Genomic DNA, 21,869 nt, shown 5'->3' with positions numbered 1-21,869 from the left:
ATGGAGTAGAAGCCGTTGGATTTGGCAAGAAGGAGATCATTGGTGACCTTTGAGAGAGCAATTTCTGTGGAATGAAGGGGATGGAAGCCAGATTGGCGGGGGTGAAGGAGAGGAAGTGGAGACAGCAGATGTAGAGAAGCAGCGTGGCTCAGCGGAAAGAGCACGGGCTTTGGAGTCAGAGGTCATGAGTTCGAATCCCAGCTCTGCCACTTGTCAGCTGTGTGACTGTGGGCAAGTCGCTTAACTTCTCTGGGCCTCCGTTACCTCATCTGTAAAATGGGGATTAAGACTGTGAGCCCCATGTGGGACAACCTGATTCCCCTATGTCTACCCCAGTGCTTAGAACAGTGCTCTGCACATAGTAAGCGCTTAACAAATGCCAACATTATTATTATTATTATTATTATTATTAGAAAACTCACTCAAGGAGTTTTGAGAGGAATGGTAGGAGGGAGAGGGGGCAATAACTGGAGGGAGCCATGTGGTCAAGAAAGGGTTTTTTTTAGGACAGGAGATCTATGATAAGTGCTCAATAAACACTATTGATTGATTGCAATGTTCACTATAAGGATTATATAATAAGGAAATAATCTTTTCCTTCCATTGGAAGATGACACTGCCAACAGTGAAACTGCACCCATGAGCGACAATCTCTTGCATACTTGCGGTGTCCATGAAAATACAGTAATCGATCTTTCATTGAGCACTCGCTGTGTGCAGAGCACCGTACTAAGTGCTTGGGGAAGTACAACACAACAGTATAACAGACACCTTCCCTACCCACAATGCAGGAGAGGCCCTTTTCAGCTCCCAATATTAAGCAGGAGCTACGATAACACCCATCTCGCTTTGCGATTACATTTCCTTTCCCTTTTCCTATAAGAGCTCTTCCTATATCACAGCCTTCTCTAAGCCATTAAACCTCTGTATAATGAACCCCTTCATAACAGACGTGAAATGAAGGGGTTTTTCTTGGTACCGGAAACCTGCTGTGAAATTTAATGCACAGTTAAATGCTTCGTGTGTGATATACTTTCATACGTCACGGTCCCCCCAAATTGCCTGGCCCCTTCGGTTTGGTTATGGATTTGTGTTTTGGGGGGCAACTCGAGTTAGGAATGCAGGGCTGATTCTGTTCAGGCAAAGGGGTGGAAAAAGTGCCTTACCATTTTTACACCGGTATATCTCAAACAATATACACTGTTGCCGTGGCACAAAGTAGATCCTCACTAAATACTCCCGAAGATGATGCCAAAGCAACTTCCCCCAGGGTTCCCATCAAGCCAATCACAAAGAGAAGGTTAGAATTAAAAGCTGTGAGTGTTGTCTCCCTTCACTGACACCTGAAGAAAATGACTCTTGTCCTATATGACTCTAGACTGTAAGCTCCTTGTGAGCAGAGAACATGTCTACCGACTCTGTTGCACTGTACTCTCCCAAGTGCTTAATATGGTGCTCTGCACACCGTAAGGGCTCAATAGATACCAGTGATTAATTAATTTGAGACATTAGAAAAAAAAGCCTCCTGAATTCCAACGTATTAAGCCCATCTACTTTGCAATTTCAGGATGGAGTTATTAGAAATGATGCCAATGACATGCAATCTTTTTTATTTTCCTCTTCGCCAGCAATTCTTTCTCCATTGTCTCCATTCTGTATCAACTGCCGCTACTTTCTGAGTTTTCGTTTACCAGAGAGTATGAACAGAAAACAAGCAGGTGCTCTGCTTGCTGTACAAGCTGACCATCAGGGTGATCAGCCCACAGCTTACCCACCCTCGAACTGCACGCCTGTCCGTTGCAGTGGCTCCACAATTCCCAGTTAGAGTGGGGTTAGGCAGGTCCAAAGGAGATCCCCTGAAACTATTATTGATTCGTGACCCCCCTAACCAGTAGAAATATTCTGTAAATCTGCATTTTCCTTAGTATTTAAAGCAGAGTGGGGGGTTCTTAATTAGAAGTTTGGAACTTGAGAAAGTCAGCTCTACAATGCATGGCCAACCGCTCTCTGATTAAGACCGCCAAAACTGGTGCTCTGATTCATGAAATTATTGTTTTATGAGCAAGGATGACATCACTACAGTAAGCTACGCTTACAAGAGATCTACCCAGCCACACCTACAAGAAACTGTGTAACTACATCCAAATTTGGAAGACAAGCACCTAACTTTCTACGATTGCACAAAACAACACCTGATGACCTATCAGCTGGGTAACAGAATTGGCGTTTCCTCATATAAACTCAGGGGCAGGGAATGTGTCCGTTTATTGTTGCATTGTACTCTCCCAAGTGCTTAGTACAGTGCTCTGCACACAGTGAGCGCTCAATACGAATGAATGCTCACGTGCTCTATTAACTAAACAGCTAGCCATTAACTAGCCATTTAGTTAGCCATTTAAACTAAACAGAAACAGCGTGGCCTAGTGGATAGAGCATGAGCCTGGGAGTCAGAAGGACCTGGGTTCTAATCCCAGCTCTGCCACTTGTCTGATATGTGACCTTGGGCAAGTCACTTCACTTCTCTGGGCCTCAGCAAACTCATCTGTAAAACGGGATTAAGAGGGGATACAACCTGATAACCTTGCATCTACCCCAGTGCCTAGCACACAGTTAGCGCTTAACAAATACCATTTTAAAAAAAATCAGTTTGGGGGAAACATACATCCCTAAAATGCCCTTCCATTCTGGTGCTGAGGCGTTGGAGTCAATTTGCACTGGAAGTTTTGAAAAACACAGATCTCATCTACTTCTCCAAAAGCAGCATGGCCCGGAGGAAAGGGCATGGACCTGGGAGTCAGAGGTCCCAGATTTTAATCCTGAACTCCATCAACTTGCCTGCTGGAAGTCACTTAGTTTCTCTGTGCCTCAGTTTCCTCCTCCGCAAAAAGGGAATTCAATCCTACTCCCTCCTACTCAGACTGTCAGCCCAATGTGGAACAAGGACCCTGCCGGACCTTATTATCTTATATCTTCCTCAGGGCTTCATACAATCCTTGTCACATATAAAGTGCTTAACAAGTACTGCAATCATTATCATTAACCGGGAGCAATATGGTTTACAAAAGGACTGCTGATAGACACTAATTCCAACTTCCTGAAAATGGCTTTGCTATAATATTAAAGTGGCAGAACATCCTAAAACTCCCTCAGGGGTTTACTTAAAGGAAAGAATCAAAATGAAAAAAAGCCTGGTGATTCAACTGCTTGGAGATTATTTTCCCCAAAACAAAATAAAATCTGAATGAAAAATGACAAAACTATGAATTATTTCTCCACAGAGGGTTATGGATAGTAATAGGCTTGTCTTCCATAACTATGGCAATATCTGAAGCACTGTGTAGCTGAAAATAAAGTGGTATTTTCCTTAGCCCATCCATGTAAATTATGCAGAAAAATCCTAATTACTTTGTTCAATATAAAGTCAAAGTAGGCCAGATTTTGACAGTGGGCTAATATGGATTATGTATATCCTCTGCATTATGTTTACGGCAAAAACAGAATTAAGAACACACAGAGATGGCTGTGTGCTGTGATAGCTCTGGAGATAGAAGGAAAAGTTAAATGAACGTATGGGAAATAATCTGTTTCTGGCATCAGTCATAAGCAATTTATGTGGAAAATGGTTGTTTCAAATTAAACATCATTCCCCTAATAACAGGGTGTTATTTGTGTATACAGAAAATTAACATTTTTTTCTTGAAGAATGTATTATTTCAAAATTATACCATCATTATTTTAATTGCTTATTTTATATAAAACCGATAGCTATTGTATATAAGAAATTGATTTATCTGCCACTCCTTCAGGGAGGTTGGTCCTTGAAATCTCCTAGGCACTGGAAAGAACAGTGCAAACCTCAGAATAAAAAACAGTAGGCTTAAAATCAAACTTTGAAATAGAAGAAATTTATCCAACACTCACCTAGCAATCCAGGATTGGGAAATCTCCAGGAATCATTGTACGTTGAATACTGTGGGTGACTATAAGGGCTCCCAGAAAATTCACTCCCTAAATGTAATGGGTTCAGGGTAGAGGAAAGAAAGACAGATAAAACATGAATTTAGTATAAAAACTGAACGTGGCAGGAAAAACAATTTGCTTAAATAAATCCTGAATTCCAATTTGAGATCACATTCAGTCAACAGTGTGTTCAAAAGTTTGACCAGCAAGCAACTGAAAATTAAAAACTCTTTTCAGAAACCGGATTTGGCTACCTATGCTCTAAATGCATTTCTAAAGTTGTCCTCAATATCCGGAGTTTCCTATTTTTATTTCTTGGGTAAACATTACAAGTAATAGAAAATATTTGTTGGGACCAGCAAATATGACTTTTCTAATACGACCGAATGACCTAAAGAGTACGAACTTTCTTTAAAAGTGGTCCAGTAGCATTTGAGCATCTACTGGGTGCATGGCATTGTATTGGGAGTTTGGGGAACATGTAGAAAAATAAAAGAAATGATCCTTGCCCTTGAGGAATTTACAATCTAACGGAGGCGATAGTAGACATAAATTCATATATTGGTTTAGACTAGATAGACAAAATGGACACAAGTGAATACACTAAGAACAAATATATAAAATACATTTGTTCTGAAGTTGTCTGATGGAATTAATGGGGAAATTGGAAGATTGATCAGGGAGTGCTGCCTGGAGAAGGTGGCTTTTTAGGAGGACTTGGAAAGAGGAGAGGGAAGTGCTTGAATGAAACTGAGGGGGAAGCATTCCAGGCGGGGAGGAAAAGGGTGAGCAATGGATCAAAAGTAGGAAAGCCAAAGGTAAAGAACAGATAGGAGGTTAATTGTAGGAAATAAAAAGCATGAGCTGGGGTCCACCATCAGATCATTCTATCTTTTTATCATCTCTTTTGAGTCTTTCATGATGTACAGAAACGGGCAGTCAAGTCAGATTTGGTTCTGTTATATTCTACATAATATCTCACCCTTTGTCTCACATTTTACCAACATGGCAGGCTAAAATATGCTCGGCTCCTTACTTTTCCCCTGACATCCTCCTATTTAGCATCAGCTCCCTCCTTTTATTAATAATAATAATAATGATTACGGTACTTGTTAAGCGCTTACTATGTGCCAAGCACTTTTCCAAGTGCTGGGGTAGATACAAGGTAGTCAGGTTGGACACAGTCCCTGTCCCACACAGGGCTCACCCTCTTAATCCCCATTTTACAGACGAGGTAACTGAGGTCAGAGAAGTGAAGTGACTTTCCCAAGGTCACACAGCAGACATGTGGAGGAGCCGGGATTAGAACCCATGACCTTCTGACTTCCAGGCCCACTCTTCTTCTGCTTTTCAAAACTCATCTCAAAGCCCACCTTTTTCCAGAAATCTATTCCAAAAAGAGGATCGGGGTAATGATAACTTCTCCAAAGCATATACCTACAATACCCCCACTATCACCATCACCCTCTTCCCCTCCCCCAAATACATCTAGCTTCTCCTCCAACTCCTATGAGTTTTTTTGTTAAAAGATATAAACTGATTAAGTGATATTGTTTGCCCTCATTTCCTAGAAGGCAGAGATTGGGACTGTGGGTGTTCAGCTCAACAGCCAGTACAACCAGTTCCCCTAAAACACGAGTGTTGCATTCTTGTAAAAGCCTGCATTAAGGAAAACTCACACTGTAGAATTCATGAGCCAGATCCAGCAATCAATGGTATTTATTGAGTGCTTTCTGGATGCAGAGCTCTGTACTAAGCGCTTGAGAGGGTGCAATATAACAGAGCTGGTAGACGGGTCAGATGATGCAGACGGATACCTATATAATAATGTTGGTATTTGTTAAGCGCTTACTATGTGCAGAGCACTGTTCTAAGCGCTGGGGTAGATACAGGGTAATCAGGTTGTCCCACCTGAGGCTCACAGTTAATCCCCATTTTACAGATGAGGGAACTGAGGCACAGAGAAGTTAAGTGACATGCCCACAATCACACAGCTGACAAGTGACAGAGCCGGGATTCGAACCCATGAACTCTGACTCCCAAGCCCGGGCTCCTTCCACTGAGCCATGCTGCTTATACTCACGAACTGTTTCATCTGAAAACAGCGTGAGTGTGCTGTATATCCAAACTGGCTCATGTCCTCGGGCTAACGTTCTCTAATTCTCCAACACCATCCTAGCTAGAATGCCAAGTGAGAACATATACTGTAGCCAAGCTGAGGGTATCTAACGTGTCATTTCTATGCTCACGCCTAGAGGAGCAGCATGACCTAGTGGAAAGAGCACGGGCCTGGGAGTCAGAGGACCTGGGTTCTAATCGCAGCTCCGCTTGTCTGCTGTGGGATCTTGGGCCCTGACTTGCTCCCTTTGTTCTTCCCACCTCCCAGCTCCATAGCACTTACGGACATATCTGTAATTTATTGATTTGTATTGATGTCTGTCTCCCCCTCTCTCCCTCCACCGGCCCCCACACACTACCACCCTAAGCTTGTTGTGGGCAGGGAATGTTTCTGTTCGCTGTTCTACTGTACTCTCCCAAGTGCTTAGTACAATGCTCTGCACACAGTAAGCCCTCAATAAATACGATTCAATGAATGAATGAATGGCCAAGTCACTTAACGTCTCTGTGCCTCAGTTACTTCTTCTGTAAAATGGAGATTACGATTGTGAGCCCCTCGTGGAACATGGACTGTGCCCAACCTGACTAGCTTGTATCTACCCCAGTGTTTAGTACAGTGTATTAGCACTTAGCAAATACCATAAAAAATAAAAAAAAAAAAAAGGATCCACTCCTTTTGGGCAGGGAATGCGTCTACCAACTCTGTTATATTGTACACTCCCAAGTGCTTAGTACAGTCCTCTGCATATAGTAAGCGCTCAAGAAATATGATTGATAGATGAAATTTCCAACAGCTGTGGAGGCCACAGATGAGTGGTAAAAGGATATACCCCTGGTCCAATCTTGTTTCTAAATCTGAAATTCTTAAAATTTGTTCTTGGGTTTATCAGCTGTTCAAGATTTTAATTTGGAGAAATAAAAAGGCTGAATTGAGGTAGTTTAACTTAAGTTACAGAATGGAGGTAGTTCATTTCGATCATTCCCCTCTAAAAATAATAGCTTCTTTGGAACTGTATTCAACAATATAAGTGGGTTCAAATAGTTATTTCTAAATTGCTATTACTGTACTTTTAAACTCTAAGGTATATTTTTCTTTTCCCAGCCTGTGTTTTGGGATGAAGGATACTCTACAGGGTATCTGAGAGTTTGTGTTAATTCTCTGATCACTTTTATATCAAACTAGTGGAAATAGCTGTGCTTCACCCTGGTTACATAGATGCTACTCTTCATTTCTGACTCTTTCCTGTAAATCTCTTCGGTAGCCCTCCTCCTGCTACTTTTTCCCTCTCCTCCTATATCCATGGACTCAACTGGTCCATCTGTCTACTTGTTTCTTCCTCTGTCCATTTATTTATCCCTGATTTATTTGTCCCTCTCTCTGTCCCTGCTCACCTATCCCGCTACCCTCACTGTCCCTCTACTCCCCTTTTGGGAATCAATGCTCTTCGGCTACCAAATGCTCCTGGGTACTTTTCCCCCTCTCTGGATCCCCCTCCAATTCTGTCTGTTCCTTTTAACTGCCCTGCAGCCTGCCCTCCCCTCTCTGTCCCTCTCTATCTCTTTCCATCATCTCTCTCTGCCCTCTCTCCCCGTCCCTTACTCCTACTTCCTTCCAACACAACTTGTCCTATTTCCATTCCCCCGTGGGGGAATTAAATTGGCTAAAGTCTCCCCACTCGAGGGATGAGGAGTAAATTAAGAGGTAAGGAGCGGGGATGGCAAAGAGAAGGAAGTCGGTGGTTGATCCACAGACTTTTGGGGGAATGGAGGCAGTGGGAGAACTGATGGGAAGTGTGCTGGTAAATGCTTGACTTAATCAATGGTATTTATTGAGCACTTACTACGTGCGGAGCACTGTTTTAAGCACTCGGGAGAGAACAATACGACAGAATTAGTAGGCACGTCCCCTGCCCAAAATGAGCTTACAGTCTAGAGGGGGAGACAGGCATAGATTTGAATAATTTGTAACAAATAATTTAAAGACATGGACATAAGTTCTGTGGGGTGGGGTTAAGGGCACAACCCTCCGGGTTCCGGGACCTAACTGCTATTTCCCATACCACAGCTTCTAGGAAGCCTCCAGGGGCCAGCAACATGGAAGGAAACTGGAAGTGACAGCCCCGGAGCTTCAGGGCACCACACTGTAGATCCAGGCACTCTTTTCTGTCGGTGCCAACTCCTTTATAAGTAGCAGGGATCCTGTACGAAACCACCAGGATCCTCAAAACCTCCAGCAGTGCTGTTTACGGTTCATTTTTTGAATGGCAGTGTCATGTGGAGCCTTGGATACCAGCCCTCTGGGAGACAACAGGAAAGATTGCTGCTCTTCTGGTGCCCCTACTCATACTCAGAAATGTGGCCAACTAAAGTGGGACGGGAATGGGGTTAAACGGGGGGACGGAGAGAGGGGAAAAGCGGAAAGGGGGAAAGAAAAGGAGGGAAGGAAAAATAGGGTCAAAGGAAGGTAGAAAGAGGAAAGGGAGAAGTAAAAGGAGGAAAGGTAAAAAAAAAAAAAAAGGAAAATGGGGAGGGGAAGAAAAGTGAAAGAGGAAAGGAGAGGAAGAAAATTAAACAGGGAAGGGAAAAAAACCAATCACTGGTATTTATTGAGCACCCACTGTGTGCAGAGCTCTAAGTGCTCAGTAAGGAAGAATAGGGGAAGAAAGGGAAAGGGGGAGGGAAAAGCATAGAAAAAAAGAATAGAGGAAATGGGAAGAAAGGGTAGGGATAAAAGGGATACAGGGGGAGAGAAAGCAAGAGACACAGAGCAAGGACCCAGGAGTCAGAAGGACCTGGGATCTAATCTCGGCTCCAGCACTTGTCTGCTGTGTGACCTTGGGCAAGTCACTTCCCTTGTCTGTGTCTCAGTTACCTCATCTGTAAAATGGGGGTTGAGACTGGGAGCCCTGTGTGGAACAGGGAGTGTGTCTAACCCAATTATCTTGCATCTACCTCGGCGCTTAATAGAGTGCCTGGCCCGGAGTAAGCGCTTAACAAATACCTCAATTACCATTCAATTTTGGTTTAGAAGGCGTGCTGGCATCATTATTGTCCCTGTGATATGAAATGAGAGTCTCAGCTAAGAGTGAACAAGGAGTAGTGCCCACTCTACTTCGGATTTTACCAGTTTGGAATCGGAGAGAATCTTTCATCAAACATTAGAAACACAGGATGAGGGTCAGGAAACAGTTGGTAGGCAGAGAGGCAGAGGCAGTCAATATACAAACTTGTCCAACAGGATCTTTCCTACTCTTATTTCTGCTGGGGAAATGATTCCAAATTAAGCGCCACTAATGACATGATGTATTCAGGAAGCACAAAGTAGCCCAGATCACCTGGGGTCCCAAGTACTTTGTCTGTAACTCTGGGTCATGACCCAGTGCCCTGGAAATCTTTAGCTACACCCCACACACCACTCTGGGGCCATAAAACAGCCTCCCTGACAACTGCCCGAGGAACAGAATAAAGATCATTTTCATAAACTGAAACACTACTGGACCACTCTGCGTATAAGGATCTTTGGCCGGCCCTCTGATAGAACTGCCTTCCATGTCATTGGCACGAAAAGGTGCTGCTTAAATAGCTAAACTGACAAGAAAGGTACGCGGGGTAGGCGGGACACATTTGGCTCACTATACCCATTTTTGAATTAATAATAATAAGAAAAAGAAGAATGGTATTCGTTAAGCGCTATGTGCCAAGCACTGTTCTAAGCACTGGAACCATGGATGCCAACTTGGCCCACCTTTAGAAAAATTCAGAAGCCCCTCCAAAATTAATCCTGCCGCACTCTCTCCAAACTATCAGACGAAAGAAGATTTAAGGCACTGACTGGAGTAAGCTTCACAATATGACCCACCATATGTTCATTCGTTCATTCAATCGTATTTATTTAGTGCTTACTGTGTGCAAAGCACAGCACTAAGCGCTTGGGAGAGCATAGTGTAACGATAGACAGATCCCCTGCCCACAACGAGCTTAGAGTCTAGAGGGGGAGACGGAAGACATTAATAGACAGAAATAAATTACAGTTATGTATGTGTCTTTGCCTCTGCTCTACCTCTCCGCACTGTTGTCTCCTAGATATCCCCTCTCTGGGGTGAATCTCACCAATAAAGATACGGGAGGAAAAAAAGATAAGGGGAGGAAAAGCCTGTCATAAGCTGTCCCAAAAGCCACACGTTGTGCTTTTTTTCTATTCCCTCCTAAACTCACCAGCCCTCAAAGAGCCCGTGTTACCCCATCTCCTTGCACGACAGTCTAAGAGGTGGAAGATGCCGCTTTTTAAAACAATGAGCAGTTCAGTGGTCCTACGAGCACATTAGGAGACATGAGCAGGCGATTCATTGCTTGATTCTTTTCTCTGGCTTTCCCTGTTACTCTTCCCCTCCCTCACACACATGCACACACACACACACACACACACACACCCCATCTCCAGACCTCTCTGGGGGACACTCTAGTGCCTGACAGGCTGAGGCTTCCAATTCTCTGTTTTTTATGCCTCAGTGGTCAGGGTGTCAGGCTCCTGCAGTACAGACCAGCCAAGAGCTCGAGGAGTCACTGAACACCATCAGCTCAGTGACAGTATCGCTCGCTTCATCCCACATACTCTGCATATCCATCAGCCATGCAAAAAAAAAAAAAAAAAGCGAAGGGCCGGGGCGGGCGGGGGGAGGCGGTGGCGGTGGTGGGGGGGAAGAGGAGAAAGAAAGCCACCAGTCCTGCTATTACCATCAGAGGCCTTGGACCGACAAATGGTACAGGAGTACAGTGAAAATAGACTAGATGAATGAACACTGCATGAGTGCCTTGTGATTTCACCAGATAGTCCAGGGTCCATCAGATATACTTCTTGACAGCCCTGCTTAATGATTAGCCCACTCAAAAGAAATACTAGGATTTAACCATCCAGGGATGAGGGCAGGGAGGAGAAAAAGAGAAGAGAGGAAGAGAGCCTCTCCAGTTGAAAAAAAAAAAAAAAAAGGTTTTCTCCCTCAATTCACTGTTCTTTCACACCTAAGCTGCTTTCTCTGGAAGATTTACCTTCTAGTAAGGACAGTGTATCCTTCACTAGCTGGTCTATGGCTCGGGTTCATTTCTATAAAATCTCGAGGAGAGTCAAAACCGTCTTGGAAGGTCCCCGCCTCTTAAGATGGGGCTCCGATCTGATTATCCGGGATCGACCCCAAAGCTCAGTGTAGTGGCTGGCACCTAGGAAGAACTTAATACCCTAATAAAATAAATGTATCGCCAACTGTTTCGCCGTTAATCAGAAAACCGTTTATCAGTCTTTCCAAGAAGACCTATTTTAACTTTGAAAACCTTTTCTAACAGAATAGAAACAGAGTTAACACCTGGGGATGGAAAGAGGTCAAGCAAACTCTCAAAAACCAAGCCTCACACCCAAGTGAGGTCAAAATGACCACCTGAGATGTGCTTTCCTATTCTGCCTAACTCTGAGAAACAAGAATCCTGACAATTACATCTTTCACCCCTCTTTCCACCGTTCTGACCCACTCTACCTAAAGACATTTTATCCAAGCTTCCTTTAAGGCCTTTAGGTATCAAGCTGCTAGTAACTCTGTCGACCTCTTCAGTTAGCAGCACTCACCTTACCAATTTCTTATTCCACATTTCTATTACCTTTTGAAGTTTCTCTTTTCTGTAATTTTAGAGAAGCACAGTTTTTGTGGGATTCCCTAACATGAGGAAAGGGCAAGAATAAGACTGAGTAGCATGGGGAAGGAACCATCGAATCTCAGCCAGAAGCCTCAGCTGAAGTTCAGTTCAAAGGAAAGTGAAGTTACTATAGCTTTGGGGAATCTCTCATGCAGGGTCTCCACTCCGAAGCAGATCCTCTTACAAAATTAAATTAGCATGAACGGTTCTATAGCGACTCAACGTGATGCTTGAAGAAGTTCAAAAAGGTTTCTACTTCCAAAAAAGAGCACTTTATTGGTACCACGTCGATGTAATCCAAAACTTTTTTTATATCAAAGAAAAGGAAGAGATAGAAACACTGTAGCCTAGTGGAAAGAGCAAAGGCCTGGGAGTTGGAGTGCCTGGGTTCTAATTTCAGCTCTGGCACTAGTCTGCTGTAAGACCTTGACAAATCACTTAACTTCTCTGTGCCTCAGTTGCCTCATCAATAAAATGGGGATTTGATACCTGTTCTACTTCCTACTGGGAGCCCATGTGGGACAGGGACTGTGTCTGACACGATTATCCTGAATCTACCTCAGTGCTTAGTACAGTACCTGGCCCACAGAAAGCGCTTAAATACCACAATTCATCATTACTATTATTATTCACAGCAGTCGCCCAGCTAACCAGCATGGCAGATGTTTTATTTTTGCAATTAAATGTATACCCCTGCAAAATTTTCCTTAGCCATTTCCACATTAAATTTATGGCAACTAATAGCAGAAGCTTGCAGTACAGTCATTCATTCATTCAATCATATTTATTGAGCACTCGTGTGCAGAGCACTGTACTAAGCACTTGGGAGAATACAACAATAAACAGACACATTCTCCGCCCACAACGAGCTTACGGTCTAGAGGGGAGACGGACATAATATAAAGTAAAGAGATGTACATAAAGTGCTGTGGGGCTGGGGGTGGGGGGGGATGAATGAAGGAAGCAAGTCAGGGTGACACGGAGAGTAGTGGGAGAGAAGGAAATGGGGGCTTAGTCAGGGAAGGCCTCTTGGAGGAGACGTGCCTTCAATAAGTCTTCGAAGGAGGGGGGAGAGTAATTGTCGGATTTGAGGAGGGAGGGCGTGGGCAAGAGGCTGGCGGCAAGATAGACGAGATCAAGGTACAGTGAAAAGGTTGGCATCAGAGGAGAGTCGTGTGCAGTCTGGGTTGCAGTGGGAATGTAGCGAGGTGAGGTATGGTGGGGGGGAGGGTGGTGGGGGGGCAGGGTGATTGAGTTGTATTTTCTATTTCTATTGAAATTCTTACCTTCCCACAACCTTATTTCTCTTAGACCTGGTCCTATATGGTCCTGTAAGCATGATCCACCTTTTTTTTTTTTTTTTAACAAGAGTCAGAGTCAGGACAAGGGCACTGGTAGATATTGCCATGTTGAGAAGGACAGAATCAAGTTTCCCTAACCTCTTCTCTAAGCTATAATCCTAAGAACCGCCCATCATTCTCCTTATTTCCTCCCATCCCTCTCTAATTCTTCTGAGTCTTTTACTGCTCATATGTAGCTTAACAGGGTTTCCTCAAATTAATGTTACAGTTCAAACAAACAAATCCAAATGATGTTCAGTAAAGGCTATCGCTGGAGAGAGAGGAAAAAAAAGCAGAAGGTTGTGGAAAAAACAGCCTTCAAGCCAAGAGCTCACCGTTCATTTTATGTCTGTGCTCAAATAACAATAATGATTATTATTATGGCGTTTATTAAGTACTTACTATGTGTCAAGCACTGTACTGAGCAGTAGGGTAGACACAGGATAATCAGGTGGAACTCAGTCGCCGTCCCACTTGGGGCTCAACAGTCTAAACCTGGGAAGACGCTGCTGGGAAGCAGCGTGGCTCGGGGGAACGAGCCCGGGCTTGGGAGTCAGGGGTCATGGGTTCGAATCCCGGCTCTGCCACTCGTCAGCTGTGTGACTGTGGGCAAGTCACTTAACCTCTCTGTGCCTCGGTTACCTCATCTGTAAAACGGGGGTGAAGACCGTGAGCCTCACGTGGGACAACGTGATTACCTTATAATTACCCCAGCGCTTAGAACAGTGCTCTGCACATAGTAAGCGCTTAACGAATACCAACTTTATTATTATTATTATTATTATACAACCACTTCCTCCACTTCTTCCTTCCCCTTACAACTCTACCCCTGCCCCAGAGCTCATTGTTTTCTCCCGAAATGGCTATTGGGTACATTCCCCTCCTCCTTGGGTCACTCCACCCTTCCAGTAAGAGTAACAGGTGTCTTTATCTCCTTGTGATGAAGGAAGTCACTGTAACTTTCTTAAATTACAGTTGCATGACTTTTTATTTGCTTTCTAACATTTTCTTTTGTGGAAGTAATCATATGGGCCATAAATTTCTTCAGCAAATTCCAATAACAATCATTATCCAGGGAGTTAAGATATGCTTGACTGCATGGAGAACAGGGCTAAATACTGCACTTAGCAACCAAAATGCAAAGAGCAGCTTGCATATTACATATTACACATTACCGTTATGAAATAGCTGCTAAATGCACCCAACTTTAAAATCAATTTTTTCCAAAGGTCCTTTCAGGGATGGCATTACACCAGAGAGACCACGAAAGTTTCCAGTGCTAGATAAATAACGGTGAAGCTAGTCCTTCTACAAAAGAGCATTATTCTCATGACACCGGTAATCTAAAATATCGGTGGTTTAATTAGGTCAGCTGGATTCCAGGTAGCAAGCAGGAGGGCATTATAAGCTAATAAATACTCTGTAAATAAGAAAAAAAACACTATAATTACTGTGCAATGCTGTGGGGAAGTAAGCCAGTTGTATGCAATATAGCCCATTTGCTTTATTGCAGCGAGCTGTCATCATATTAAAAGACCCCCTTATTTTAAAGAGAAAATGCTCTTCCTCCGCAAACTGCAACAGTGTAAGTGAGATCTGTTTATAATTTTAGAAAAAAAATGAAAGAACAATGCTTTGCTACAAACAGCCAAACAGGAAGCCAGAAGGTCTGCCTGGGGTTTTGTTTTTTCACTTCCCTTGTTTATCTGGATCTTGATCAGTCTCTTGCAGTAATGTCTCTGAGTGACAAGCTTTACCTGTAAACCCAGGCTAAAAACGTTTTAGGAGAAAAATAACCTGCTTGCTCGGGTTTTACTGCAATAGATTAGAAGGTCTTCGTATTTTCATGTCGTACACGTATTCACTTTAGAGTAGAATCTCTCTAATTCAGACTAATGATGAGAAGACCCCTTGCGATTACCAAATGCAGTACTGCATATTAGTATGTGAACAAGCACGGTGAAAATCGAGGCCACTTCCATTTCAAATGTACTTTGTTCATTTGCTTTGGTGAGTGTAGTCGCGTTTTAATTATTTATGATAACACTTCCCGGTGTCCTAGTAAATATCCTGTAGTATGTTGCAGAAGACTAATGAACTCTTGGTAATAGGAGACCTCACACCAGCTCTCGGCAATTAAATCATCACCGAGAAGTGGGGTAAACCCATTTATTTTTGGTGAGCATCATTGTTATTTGCAGATTAGCGAAGTGAGAATGAGCCAGGTGCTGGTATGTTGCTAAACATATGAATTCCTTTGGCATTGTAAAACATTTTGAAGAAAATAATCTCGCTTGCCACGCTGTACATCTCTTCGTAAACCAAAGGATGCGGGCATTTTTGGAGACTGTGCCTATTAGCTGGGATTTTCTCCTCTGGGGCATAAGGGGCTCTTAGTTGTATGCTAATCCTTTTCCCTTCCCCTATTTTCACCTCTACCAGCCTCCCCCATGAATCTCTTCTCTAGGCAGAACCATGCCCGGTTGGAGGAAAGGATAACTGGAGACCCACACACACCATCTCTGCCTGAAAATGCAGCGATGGGAGCAGAGAGTTGCCGCCACGGTGCTCTTGAAAGTCCTACCCAAGCATGCGTCTCCAGTGCCCGTGGCCACACCTTCCTGGGCAACCGTTCGGCAGTGTTCCTCCTTCCTCCCTCCCCCCCCACCACCGGTGTGTGTGTTTTATCAGCCATACTTGCCAACACGGATAAAGATCTCATTTATTCATTCATTTTTGTGAGCGCTTGCTGTGTGCAGAGCTCTTAGAACAGTGCTTGGCACATAGTAAGCGCTTAACAAATACCATAACTATTATTATTATTACTAAGGGCTTGGCAGAGCACAACAATAAACAGACACATTCTCTGCCCACAAGGAGCTTACAGTCCAGGGAGGCGGGGGGACGGCGGGGGGAAGACAGACATCAGTACGGATAAATAAATTACAGATACGTCCCTATGTGATGTGGGGCTGGGAGGGGAGAAGAGCAAAGGAAGAATAACTACACAACTATGTTCGGCAGTGATGCCTTACACATCTACTGCAAATCTAGTTCCAAGTTGCTTTTGATATGCATTTAATATTATCTCTGGTGGTTTGGCAAGTAATCTAATAAATAGATAACGTGAGGGGAAAATGAAACTTAAGAGCTGTGGTAACTTCATTTTATATCAAATAACCTTTCAAAACTGAGCTCTGGTCAAACACCTGGGATTCCTCAGAGCCACCTAAGTCTTCCTAGTCAGCAGAACATATTTTGGAAGCATCTGCTCTTACCAAAATATGGGATTTCTAGGGAGCCCTTCTGAAAACAACAGGGTGGTGAGAGAAAAAGAAAGAGGAAAAGTTAACGGAGGGAAATCAAGAAAAGCAAGAGAGTTAGAGAATGAGAATGGGAGTGAGAGAAAATTAGAAGTAGACTACTCTGGGGTAGGGAACGTGTCTACTAATTCCGTTATACTCTTCCAGGTGCTCAGTACAGTGTTCTGCACAGAGTAAGCACTCAATAAATACGTTTTATTCACGGATTACTGGGTGCCCATTTGGCGCAATATACTATACTAGGTACTTGGGAAGTGCTGATCTTCATCAGAAGGAGCGAGAGAGAGAAAGAAAAGGGAGAAAGTGAGAGAGAACGAGCTAGTGAGTTAGAAAGAGAATTCATAATACATAAGTTTAGTTTCCACTTTTCCAGAAGACCAAGTTCACGTCTTTCTCCATGAAGATCTTCCTCCACAACTGTCCTCCATCCCCGAATAATTCCAATTTATTTAATGTGGGGCAGTCTTTGGTAGGAGGTAAGGAATTCAAATGGTTCTATTTCTCTTCCGTTCTTATTAATGTGTACAAACGAGAGCTACAAATAGAACTCCATTTTCAGCTCCCTTCAGTAATCCACACATTGAGGGGAAGCTTCCCCTCCAATTACTCTAGTTCCTAGTAAAGCTCGAATAGGGTGATCTCACTATATTAAAACCTTGCACCCGCCAGAAAAAAATTAAGAAAATACTTCATGCGCTGGTAGACTGCAAAATGTAAACACTAACATGTTTAACCAAACGCAGAGAAAGAAAACAGTCACAGTGCCCTTGAGTTTCATTTTGCTTTTCCAATCACTTGGCAACTGGCCCAACATTAGAAACCTGTATCAAGTCACCTTGATATTAGTGTGAATTGCTGAAGTCCCTTTGTAACATTTTAAAATGCGTTTATATCTGCTCCTTCCAAAACTACGGTCAATTAACGGAGAAGCAACTCTAACCTCCGCTACGACTCACTTTGTAAGGATTATGTCTTAGTTGCTTGAAAGAGAGTGACTTGAGTTTTCCCTCGCTCACTTAGCTTTCTTCCTAAAAATACTGTACAGTCCTGAAATCCAGCAAGTCACTGCTTGCTTTTTTTCCATCCTTATGAATTGCTAGCTCAATCCTTATTTCTCTATGATATATAAGCAAAATGCTGTAGAGTATTGAACTTGTCTGTGAACATACTTAGGCTTCTAAGTTTACCTTATAGTATAACACTGCCCGAGAAACACAGAAATAACTTTTGCACTTGAGGAAATCCATAATTTTTGTTATAAATATTAATAAAAGGGCTTTTAGTTTCTGTTCAGAGAGACGCCGCAATGTTCAAATTGCTTTTCCAGTCTCTGCTGACATCAGTGTATTAGGGTTTTGTTTTGTTTTTATTAAAGTTTTGTTAATAGAATGTGTTTCGTCATATTCAGATGCATCTCTCCGAACTCCCTGATCATAGAAAAATTGCCAATTTATTCGGTGGCAGCTGCAAGTGATATAAAGCAAGAGTTACATTATTTTATATTTTATTATCATACAAATTGACTGCATTTCTCCCATACTTTATCTTTATGTTAACTAGCACTTGGACAGAGATCGAAGCTTCTTCTTTCTTTTTTAAAGCAGTGAGAGGGTGCTGGTTTTAAGGCATCTGTAACATGCAGGTATTTATAATTCTACCTCATTGCTTAGCAGCTCTAAGGCACAAGGATTCCATCAATGACTAATGAGATGTAGGTTAAGGTGGACATACCTTGCTGTGAAGTCACCGTACTGTTCTCGACCCGTGCTGCCTGCCATAAAATTTTAATGTTGTTTCTGACATATTTATGAAATACCTCACAAAGTCTATGCAGGGAGACAAAAAGATTTACCTCTGCAATTACTGCAAGCATGCAGGTTTTAGCTTTGCACTTTAAACTTTTGTACACAAAGGTATTTAACTTCAGTACAAAGGTAGGAGGTGCCACTCAGCCACTGAATTGAAATTCCACTAACAAAGAGATTTATACCCTTTGGTGGGACGGACAGCTGCCCAGCTAGACTGTGTATACCGTTTCATCTAGAATAAGGGAAAAAAAAAATCTCTCTTCTGAAAGTTTCTTTTCCTCTCAAGATCCCATTATCCATATTTTTGCCAACACAAAATGTTATCAAAAAAAGCTGACTGCAAAGTGGTGAAAATATGAGAAAGAAGTTTCTAGTGATACTGATATGGAAACATTCTTTAGCCTTACAAGACCATCCCTTACTCTGCCAAAGAGATGCTTCTGTAACTGGGAACTTGCTTATCCCACTGACGATGCAGAGCCAGAGACAACAACCGAAGAAAATACATTTCACCATTATCCTGGGGCTCACCAGTAACTGGGAAAAGATAATGCTTTGAGGAAGAAGACATAGTCAACTTTTCTTTCTCATACCAAAAATGTCTGCGAAATACCTCTCGAGAGTCACGTGCACATACAGGAAGAGAGGAAGTATGGTTCAATAAAGTTACTCCCAACATGAGGAGTAAAGGATACGTGCATTCTGACAAACAATCTGTTTTCACAAAAGTGGCCCAATGCATCGCGAGTTCATTTCAAACTCTAAAATGGAGTAGAACTCTGAAACACAATTGACTTTAAAAAACATTTTTAAAACTCTTTTTTGGGTGTCGGGATGCTTACAAATCTATATTTTAGAGTATTTTAGTATATTTTAGGACAATCTCATGCTTTTTCTGGCCACTCCATGGCTAGGTCTCCAGGAGCAGAATAAAACATCTATTTGAAGAAAAACCCCATGCTTCTTAACAGCGCAGATATTCTCAGTCATATTTTCCACGTACTATCTGGGGGAACGCAGGGGTGGTTTGAAATACAGTTCATGAAGAGCAGCGGAAATATATTTGTTGAGGTACTAATAGAGGATACTTTCTGTGAGTCGGGGTCCCGCAGCACGACTCCTGATTGGACTGGGATCTGCTAGATTATCAACTGTTGCCTAAAGATACAGGCAAGAACCGAAAAAGACAGCCAAGGTGTTGCATTTCAACGGTGTGTTCTTATCTGCTATTGATTTGCAACTTAGAGATAACAATTAAGCAGCTGTCAGACCTCTTGAGGGAGGGAAAGCCTTGATAATGGGTGACAGTAGAGTAGTAGGGGCAAGACCGGAAAAAAATAATCGAGCAGAAAAGTTCGCTGGGACGATTCCGAGAGAGGAACAGTAGTACGTGGCCGCAGAAACATTTCCTTTGTCCTGAGGACTGCATGTCAGTCTTACAAATTCATTACTGAGACCCCACAGGCTAGGTATAGTTGGTGAAGAGGATTTTCAACATATAAAACGTCTCTTTGGGGCGGGGTGGAACAACTCTAAGAGGCGGGCTTATGTTTGTGGGAATTGTCCCATGCAGACAGGCCAAATGTTTTTGCCCTCCCCTATCACCGATCCTCCTTCCAACCCTGCTACTAGAAACTTAATTGTTGACTGGCAGTCAGCATGTCAAGCTTTTCCAGGCCACTGCCTGTCTGGGTAGCTTCAGCGAAGTCCCCAGAGTCCAATAGATTGGTTGGTGGCAGGATGAGAGTGCGGTTCAGAGCTGCCAGCACCTCAGAGCAGCCACCGTCCGACTCCTGGGCCAACAGGAAGCACGCAGTCAATCACGAGACAAAAATACCCAGTCCTCTCCAGCGCAACATAGCACTTTTGTACCCCACCATGCTGAACTGCAATCGAAAACGCTAGCTTTGAATCCCCCGAACGTTAGCAAGCTAACGTTCTAGACGGTTGCGGGCAGAATCCATCGCAAATACTTTGGTATTCCAAAATTTGGAATACCTAAGATTCCAAATATCTAAGATTTCAAGAACAACAGCCTGACATCATGTAATGGTTTCTAGCCCGCTCCTGCTTTTACAACCCCTCTTGAATCACTTCATCGCCTTCTAGGGCCTCCACCAACACGTAGGCAGGGGCACAAGAGAAATGCGGCAAATCGTAACAACTTCTGGGGAAAGGTCTCACAAGGAGTACTAAACTCCTTGTGGGCAGGGGATGCTTGGTCTGCTTCTTTAGTACCCTCCCGAGGATTTAGTATACTGCCTTACATTCAGTAAGTGTTCCGTAAATATCGCTGATTGATAGGAGGGAAGGTGGGGCCTGAAGCTACTGCATAATGATAGCGTTGGAATTATCTGTGGATTTCAATATTCCTTACTACCCCAAGCCCTACCGTCACATCAGCTGTAGATAATATTCTACAGGCTGATCTTGACACAGCTTTTCAAGTAAAAAGGAACATCCTTACAACTTTTCCAAATTTACACCCTGTTTCAGCTTTAAAACACATCGGCTGTGACAAAACTAGGCTCCTTCGATGCACTAGCTACAGGGGCTGGGCTGTGGTGCACGGAAGCAGCGGGGAAATGAGGAAACAATTTTTAAAGCTACGATGAGGGAAAAGAAATGGGAAGAGGGTAAAGAGGTCAGGCAGGTAGAGGAGAGGGCAGAGGTGGGGAAGTGGGGAGGAGTTATAGGATTCCCAGGAAGAGTCACTAGAGAGGGTCAGAAACGCATACTTTCTTTACGCTGAAGTTGTCGGCTACCGAATCGTGGAACCGCTCTGACTCGATATAAATTCATTAATGAAGCTGTCTATAAATCAATGAATACATAATTTTGGATCACTCTGGTAAAAATAAAATTACCCAGTACTCTCTGCAGCAAGCAGAAACCCCGAACCATCTGCTTCAAAGTGCTCAATAAGCTCTCTCCCCCTACTTTATCCTTGTTCCTCTCTCATTATGAATACGTGGTATTCACCCCACCCTCAGCTCCACAGCACTCATGTATACATCTGTAATCTACTTTAATGTCTGCCTCCCTCTCTAGACCGTAAGCTCCTTGTGGGCAGAGAACATGTCTACCAACTATGTTGTTCTGAGCACTCAGTACAGTGCTCTGCACACGGTAAGCACTCAATAAATACCACCGATTTACAATTGATTGATACGCCCCACGGTGCACACTTCATTCCTCTCCCGCTGCCGGGAATCGGCGTGGCCTAGTGGAAAGAGCGCAGGCCGGGGATCGGAGGAACTGAGTTCTAATCCTGACCCTGCCACTTGTCTGCTGTGTGACCTAGGGCAAGTCACTTAACTTCTCTGGACCTCAGATATCTCATCTGTACAATGGGGCCTAAGACTGTGAGCCCCATGTGGGACATGGACTGTGTCCAACCTGATTAGCTTGTATCTATCCCAGCACCTAGTACAGAACCTGGCACGTAGTAAGCGCTAAACGAATACCATTAAAGAAAGCCAACTTTCCCACTTTGCTTCACTCTAATCTCACTCACCGTCGATCTCTTGTTTATGCCTTGAACTCCCCTCCCTTTCGCATCTGGCTGACCACTGCTCTCCCCACCTTCAAAGCCTTTCTAAAATCATACTTCCTCCAGGAGGCCTTTCCTAATTAAC

The 21,869-nt window shown here is 43.3% G+C and overlaps 1 protein-coding gene across 2 annotated transcripts in view; it reads right to left on the bottom strand.

Moving 5' to 3' along the window:
* PAX5 (paired box 5) overlaps nt 1-21,869 on the bottom strand; it is a 251,331-nt gene that overhangs the window by 13,703 nt on the left and 215,759 nt on the right. For both annotated transcript variants that reach the window (XM_029056299.1, XM_029056300.1), the window contains one exon: nt 3,922-4,008. In XM_029056299.1, the coding sequence (XP_028912132.1) occupies nt 3,922-4,008 (87 nt within the window). The remainder of the gene's footprint in view (nt 1-3,921; nt 4,009-21,869) is intronic.

Source organism: Ornithorhynchus anatinus, chromosome X5 (assembly GCF_004115215.2).
Source record: "Ornithorhynchus anatinus isolate Pmale09 chromosome X5, mOrnAna1.pri.v4, whole genome shotgun sequence".
NCBI lineage: Eukaryota > Metazoa > Chordata > Mammalia > Monotremata > Ornithorhynchidae > Ornithorhynchus > Ornithorhynchus anatinus.
The sequence above is the reverse complement of the archived record's forward strand: the minus strand, read 5'-3'. Positions and strand labels throughout refer to the sequence as shown.